Source organism: Lupinus angustifolius, chromosome LG09 (genome assembly GCF_001865875.1).
Source record: "Lupinus angustifolius cultivar Tanjil chromosome LG09, LupAngTanjil_v1.0, whole genome shotgun sequence".
Taxonomy (NCBI): Eukaryota; Viridiplantae; Streptophyta; class Magnoliopsida; order Fabales; family Fabaceae; genus Lupinus; species Lupinus angustifolius.
Window position 1 is genome coordinate 8389506 of NC_032017.1, and position 8570 is coordinate 8398075.

At 28.7% G+C, this 8570-nt stretch overlaps 1 protein-coding gene across 1 annotated transcript; it reads right to left on the reverse strand.

Moving 5' to 3' along the window:
* Positions 745-1869, reverse strand: LOC109357516 (mitogen-activated protein kinase kinase 4-like). The gene has a single exon (XM_019601520.1). The coding sequence runs from the start codon at positions 1809-1811 to the stop codon at positions 777-779; it is 1035 nt and encodes a 344-aa protein (XP_019457065.1). The 5' UTR covers positions 1812-1869; the 3' UTR covers positions 745-776.

Here is an 8570-nt window from a genome sequence, read left to right on the forward strand (position 1 = left end):
GGCAAGGAGATGAACCAAAATAGGGACCACAGGATTAGTCTTTGATTCCACAAGCACAGATTAATTAGATTCTTATCTAGTAAAGATTTAGGAGCTTAATTTAGCTCAACAACCAAAGAAGCATGCAGACGATTTATATAAAAAAAATATCCTTTCACACTTCTCTTTTCCGAATATACTCGTGGTTGCTTACATATGGAATGGTTAACTGATAACCCTTAACTATGAATTTACCCACAAAAACCTGCTCCCAGTCAGCAGTTAACCATACCATTATCATCCAATATAAATGATTAACCACAAACTCACCTCTAAGAGTCTCAACGAAATACGAAAAGCTTACCGTTAAGCATAAATGTACTATTAAACAAATCTGATAAGCGTAATTAATGGTTACCGCTAACCATAAATGCAAGTATTAAACAAACTGCTTATCATCTGATAAGCTTAAGCTTTAATGCAGTTACTGAACCAACATTGGACATACACAATATCGTTAATTACTCTTGGCACTAACCATGAAAGCACTTGGTAAACAACCAGGTTATCATCGAACACACATAATCGAAATAAAATGCAAATGAAGAATTTAAAAAGAAAGGATATAAAATCCATATTTGATTGATTCCAATAGCCAATTCCCATGAAATATAAGATTTTGAAGTAATGGGTAAGGCATGTATCCATCCATCCATCCATTATGTAAAACATACATAAAGTTGTTGTTTTTATGATATAATAATAATAATAAAAGAAAAGAAAAGAAAAGAGAGTAATTAAAAAGAAAGGGGCCTGGTTGGAGGTAGCAGGTGATGAAGGTTGTTGTTATGAATCTGAGCATGATTGAGAATTCCCTGAGCAATAAAAGGATGTCCCAACAACCTTGATGCAGTCCACCTTTTAGAAGGTTCCCTCTGCAAACACCTGGATACGAAATCGCGAAACTCCGGTGAAGCAGTGACGGGTGCCTCAGGAGGTGGAGCCATACAGATAGCACACATCAAGCTAGCCCAATCCCCTTGTCTCCCAACTGCAAATGGAAACCTTCCCATATAAAACTCCAATATTGAAACTCCAAGGCTCCATATATCACCAGCATATGCATCATATTGTCCATCATTGATGTCAGTGTTGATCCTCTCAGGACTCATGTAAGCGATTGTTCCAACTGCTGAATTGCATGGATCCATGGTTTGGTTCAAGATCCGACCAACGCCGAAGTCAGCGATCTTCACCTGCTTCCTTGAATTGATCAGGAGGTTGGATGGCTTGATGTCACGGTGGACGATGTGGCGCCGGTGGAGATAAGCGAGTCCACTCAGTATCTGACGACAGAGATCAGCGAGGTTCTGCTCGTTATGGATATGCTTCCCTTCGAGTGAACCTCCATCCATGAATTCAAGAAGGACTTGAATCTCAGCGTTGTGATCGTACATGTCATGGCACCTCACCACGTTCTGATCGTCCACATCACGGAGGATCTGGATCTCACGGTGGATCTGGCGCCGTACGGCCTCCTCATGGTGCCCGTAGATGACCTTCAGAGCGTACAGCCGTTTGGTGGGACGGTGGATGACCTTATAGACGGTGCCGCCGCTCCCGCTTCCGATTCGGTTGAGACGCTCCAGCTCGGAGAAGGGGATGAGCTGGTGGGTGGTGGGGGCGGAGGTGGGCGGGAGAGGGAGGGGGACAGCGAGGGCTGTGTCACGCTGAGGGAGGGGTATGGTGAGGTCCTGGCGACGCCGGTGGTGAGAACGGTTAGCACCACCAGCAAGGGCGGAGGAGGAGGGTGGAGGATGAATGGGCCTCATATCATAACAAGAATAGATAAATAACAATAGTGATAATAATAATAATAATAATAAAAATGAAGAAAGGTTGGTATAAATAAGAAGAGAAAGAAGGTTCTAGGAAAATGAAAATGGAAGAGAAGGAGGAGTTTTATTTTGTTTTGATGTGAGGATTTCAGGAACAAAGGAAAGGGACCCACCTAACTCAGAATACTGATTTTAAACGGGAATGCTGTCCACGTGGACCAGTCATCTTCTTCACATTTCTTAATAAACTTACGTTGCCTGGGGTGGGGTGTAATCTTCACGCTAAACATCACCATATATCCATTACATTCCTCGTCTTTAATTAATCCCTTTCAAATTCGTGGAAAAAACAATGTTAATCATAAAAGATAAAAAATAAATATAATCATTACATTTGTTAAGAGATGTATGTTTTATCATTAGAGAAATATATAAGTACATATATTATACTTGTATTAGTTAATTACTTATTATATTTTTTATGTAACTTTCCATTCATCCCTCAACAACTTAACTTTACACGTCTCACGCGTCCACCTCAACTTTATCCCCTTCATTCCTATCTATTATGCATTAGGTTTTTTGGTAATGTTTTATGCATTAGTTTGATATATTGATTTTGATTCCTTTTATAGCATTCCTTCCAAAAACAAATTAATATATTAAGTGTTTTTTCATTAAAATATTTTTATTAAATAATATATAATGAATATAGAAAATGAGTTAATCATACTAATAAATGAAAGTTTTATAAAAAAATTACCTTTAATTAATAATATTTAATATAATATACCTAATTCATTAATAAATTTTAATTATCATAAAAATTACCCAAAAAGGTTCTATAAAATTTAAAAATGATTGAAATGAGTATTTTCCTATTATTATATTTCAGGTCAACAATAATATACATATCTTAATATTGGTATCCACATAGTGAGAGGGACAAACGATAACTTAAGAGGAGAACATCAACTTAATATACTTAATGTTATTTTTGGTTAAGGTGAAAAGGGAAGGAAACGAATTAAGAGGAATGAAAAAGGAAGGAAGATATTATTTTCCATTGTTTAGTTGTATTAAAAAGAAGAAAAAAAAGAAAAAATGGTGGGACCTGTGACATTATATTTTCTCTCCAATATTAGAAGGAGAATAAATTGAGAAAATTGGATTAGGAATGACGGTCTCAAAGTATGTCCCAAACTAATATATCAAATCATCATATTAAATAGGTTCTATAAAATTACCTTTAAGTTTATACAAAATACATTAAATATTTTACCTTTAATATCGTACACGAAATACATTAAATATTTATAGAACCTTTAATAAATATTTAATATTAAAGGTAATATTAAATATTTTGTGTAAAAAAGGTTATATAAAATTACATTTAATTGCTAATATTTAGTGTAAAATGTTTCTATTGAAAATTTTGTGTGAGTCACACTTATAATTGACGACAGTTTCCTAAAATTGAAAAGAAAACAAAGTAACACATACATGTTATTGTCGTTATTAATAAACAACATAATGTTAGTTCAGTGGTGTAAAGTTTTGTTAGATCCACAGGAAAATTAAATATTAAATGTTCAATTATTGTGAAAGACACTTATTTGGAGGAAAAATCACACACCACAAAGAAGATTAGTATCTTACTTATAAGTGGTGAGATACTCTTGATAGTACCAAAAAATGTCATTATCAATAATAATTATATTATTTTCTCTTCACTTTTTTTCATTTTCTATCATACCAAACAATTAAAAAATCACCACATTTTCTACATATTTTATTCTCTCAATTTTTCTTTTATCAACTTATCTTCTATAAATCAAACAAAATGTAAGGGATAGTTTTAACTATTAATAAGAGAGAAAAATATATACATCGATAATGTAAAAGTTTTTTTATATTGTTAATATATTAATTATCATTCATTTTCAATCATTCTTGACTTTAAAAAAATCAAATAAATAGTGAACAATACATTATTAATACATGAATATTATATTCTTAATAAGATAGAGTTACCCTAGAAATCAATATAATATACTGGGTAACTCCATCTTATTAATGTCTTTTTTCCTAAGAGTAATAAAGGCATTAAAACAAGGAAACCTATAATGTTTTTTTTCTCCTAAGAGTAAGTACATAATTATGATATTTGGTACAAAAAGTTAATGCTTGCAATTATAATTATATATATATAAAGTGGTTGAAGTGAGAACAATTTTTATATAAAAATTATAATAAGCATAAGTCTAGGTTTTACTGGTTATGATTAAGAATTAGTTATTGATCATATGATATTGATGTTCTAAATTTATGTATTAATTTAAAGTATTGTATTTCTATATACTTAAAAAAGATCTCTAATTGGTTTTTGCTTGTATTGGGTTAACACCTCTTGTGTTGTTTTTAATATAGTTTACTTATAAAAAAAAATTGATATTCATGCATTATATCTTTTAATTTTGATGATCATTCGAATAAAATTCAATGACTCATATTAACTATTCTTATTTCTCACAATAAAAAATATTCTCATTTAATGATCATTCGAATAAAATTCGATGATTCATATTATTATATTTGAAAAAATCAATCTTTGAAAAGTTTGTTTCATGGAATACACCATCTATCTATTTATATTTTATTATTTTTGTTGATATAATTATTACTCTTATTTATTAGGGAAAATTTGTCAAAACACCCTAAATTTTATGTCTTTTACAAATATTTATCATAAATTATTTTTCCTTCCTAAGTACTCCTTAAAATTTAACTGTGAGTGAAATTGGCTTTACATAAAATAATGTTAAATTAATAGTAATGAAATTTTTTAACTCATGCACTTTGTTTTAAAATTTACTACTAGACCATTGTTATTTTATTTTATTTTTTATGTATCAATATTACTATTTTAACCATTTTTAAGTTTAAAATTCAATTATCATCTTATTCTCAATCATTTTTAATGTATCAATATTACTGTTTTTTATGGTGGTTTCTTTCTAATATCAATATTGGCTAATCTCCACTATTACATTCATATTGTTGTGAGTCTTATTCCATCAATTTTCTAGTTGACTTATTAGTAATATAATAATATATTCATACAAAGACCAATTTTATTAATGATAAAGTTTAAAGAGTAATCAGTAAGAAAAATAGTTCATAATAACTGCTTGTAGAAGACAAAAAGTTCTCAGTGATTTTATGTACCTTTTTCCTATTTATTAACTTATGGTGCATTATTCTATACTATTAATAAAGCCAAAACAAGTAATAATCACTATTATTACATAATTTTTATATTCCAAATTTATAATTTTTAACTCTCTCGTTAATAACTACTATTAACTTCCACACATTTCTTTCATTGTTTTCATTTTTATATTAATATATTATTAATCTTCCACACATTCTCTTATTTATATCTTCACTCTCCATTGATTTCATATATTGCATTTCTTATATTTAAATTGTTTTTTCTTAAATAGTATAACATGAAAATGATACATTCTATATCATAAAGATAAGAATATAGGTCGATTAATACGGAGTACCAGACGACAAGCTAGTACAACTAATGACAATAGTTTTTATAGAGAGCAACTCTATCAAGAGATACTATCACATTCTTATAACTAGGGGTGACAATTGGATGAGTTTGGATTTGGATCCTAATGGATGGATAAAAAACTATCCATCAATCCAAATAAATTTAGTACATTACATTTTTAAATTATCCAATCCATCCATATCCAATGGATTTCAATCCATCCATTTTATCCATGTATCCATTTTAATGGATTGGATGGATGGATATCCAACCCACTTTTTTTTTTTAATTTGAACAAAACATTTTAATAAAGCAATTTAAAGAAAAAATTCTTTTAAATAATATTATTTAATAAAGCATTTTTAAATATCAATTTTAAAAAATATTTTTCTTAACAAACACTTTTTAAAAGTGTTTTTTTTTATAAGCAATTTTAAAAGGTGAATTTATGAAAAAAAAATTATAAGCACTCTTAGTAGCAAGAATCTCTGGTACAACATAATTGGTAGGGGTGTAAAAGTCTGGTTCGGTCGATTAACCGCAAATTTTATTTAGGAATTGAACTGTTCATTAGTGGTTCGGTTACGCAGTTTTTCAACTTATTTAAAGAAAATCATTTAAGAAATAGTTGAACATAATTTGCAAAGTATAAGGTCAACTAAATGAATACTAAACACGTCAATAATAAAATATTTAATACTCTTTCTAGTAAAACAATAATAATTCAACATCTCAACGCACTACAAACTTGAAATTTTAGTCCACAAAATCTTCTAAAATGTTCAACAAAATTTAAGAATGACAAACTTGGTACAAATATTTTAGTCCAACAGTAACACCTAATACTCCACACCATTAGTAATATCCTCGAGTTCTTTCTTTATTTTCTTTTAGTTCTTTAATTTCTTTATTTGATTAATTTCATCTCTGAATAGTGACAAAATGTATACTAGTTTTTTTAGTTTTCTTTCTATCTTCTCAATGAATAATATAGAGATAATAGATATTTAGGTTTGTTTACTAATTTATTTTTTCTATTTGTCTCTTATTTATAAACTATTTTATTAATAATCCTAAATTCTTAATCATACTTTATCTCTAACTTTAAAGCTTAATCATCCAAATATAAAATAAAATTATTTTTTAACATGCGGTTCGGTTCTAACTGTTCCAAAATTTACAAAACCGTGAACCGAACCGAACTTAAATGGTTCAAAATAAAAAAACTGAACCGAACTGCGGAACTGAACCGAACTGCGGAACTGAACCGAACCACGGAACTGAACCGAACTGCGGAATTGAACCGAACCGCATTTTATGGTTCGGTTTCATCAGTTTTAGGGTTTAAACCAGAACCGCTTACACCCCTAATAATTGGGACTTCCATAAGTTGTATGCAACAGTTCATCATCCTGAAATATTTAATTTTGTGATTATATTATCACATTAGTCAATAACCAAAATGATATATTTATACTTTGCATTAAGATGTTTGGGGTAAAGCACTAAGGCAGTAATCGTTTTTACTTTTTTGATAAGCACTTTTTAAAATCACAATTGCAATTTTCAACTTTTGTAATGTGTGTGAGATTGTGCTTAGAAAGGTGAAAGATTTTATATATTAATGTTGAATTAATTGGAAAAAAAAATTGTTTTATTTTTATTTTTTTGGATGGATTGGTTATCCATTCAAATGGATATAACCATGGATATCCATTGGATATAATGGATGGATTTGAATCAATCCATTATTAACATCATCCATTGGATTATATCCATTTAAATCCATTAGTTCTAACGGATGGATTTAATTTGGATGGATTTGGATGGATTTTCGATTATGGATAATTTTGCCACCCTTATAACACAAGAATATGTTACTTCATGACACTTATTTTAATTGTAAAGATAATTGGTTAGTTATTACTTTTTAAATTAAAATATTTTTTCAACCAATTTGAATAAGTAATACATAGTTATACATTTTTGGAAGATAAGATGTATTCCCCTCTTCAACGCATAAGTTTCTAGTTACCCTAAATTTGTCTAGCAAAATGTGAATTTATTGCCCACGGAAGAAAAATATAAACTTAGTACTTCCTCTTTTCCTCTTTAACTTTTTTTTTAAAGTTGAACAATGTGTTAATGTTTAATTTTTTAATAATCCAATTAACATCAACAACTCACTTTTTAATAAGAAAGAAAGTAAAATAAATTAATGTTGATCAAAGATAGGAGTAGATGTAGATTATTTTATTATTAGATATATTAATTGCATACATTAATACGTGTGCTTATTTCTTTAAAAACAATAAATGAAATAAGAGTGGAGTAATATACTAACAATTTTAGATGTGCATAAAAGTATACTTCATGGCTATAAAATATTTATTTTTGTTTCATTATTACTTTCTAAAACCTAATTCACAAATAAATTTTAGTGGGATTGAATTATGATCATCTTCATTAATGAAGAGACAAATACTTCAAAAAACAAATAAAAATATAATTTTCAAGGACACATTTGTCTTTTTAATTATAATAAAATTGCACTTTTGTCATTAATAAAAAGACAAATAATTCAAAAAACAAAGAGAAAGAGAATAAAATACATGCACTAAGTCTAACTTACTCGATAAAAAATTAAGGTATTTTTGTGTGTTTGTTAAGATAACTTATTCAATAAGTAATTAGCTTATAAACTTATATTTAATAAGATATTTGAGACAAATTATGACTTAGTTAAAGGCTTATTTCATTTTACATTTATCATCTAACTTATCAATTAACTACAAAATAATTCTGATTCAATTAACTAAAATGGTTTGCAATTATTCGCTCTTAACTTATAAGCTCTCAACTAATTTATAAGCTTTTTTTTATGATACTAATTTATAAGCTTTGATTTAAAATACTAATTAGTTGTGAAAAGAGAATAAACAATCTATTATTTGTAGTTAACACATACCATTTCTTTTAAAAAAAAACACTATTTGCCATGTATGAGATGTGGTTTTGTTGTATGAGTTCATTCTCTCATTTTCTGTGGATGGAATAATAATGCATGCACATCTTTAGTGAGTGGGCCTTCAGTTTATTTTCCTCTTACTAAATTTTAAGGAAAAGAAAAAACAATTTCCTTATTTTTTGTCGTATTGTTGAAAGTGTAGATATTTTGTTGTTGC

Bases quoted from the DNA above. Each gene is read 5' to 3' on its own strand.
- LOC109357516 (XM_019601520.1), bottom strand. From the start codon at position 1,811: ATGAGGCCCATTCATCCTCCACCCTCCTCCTCCGCCCTTGCTGGTGGT.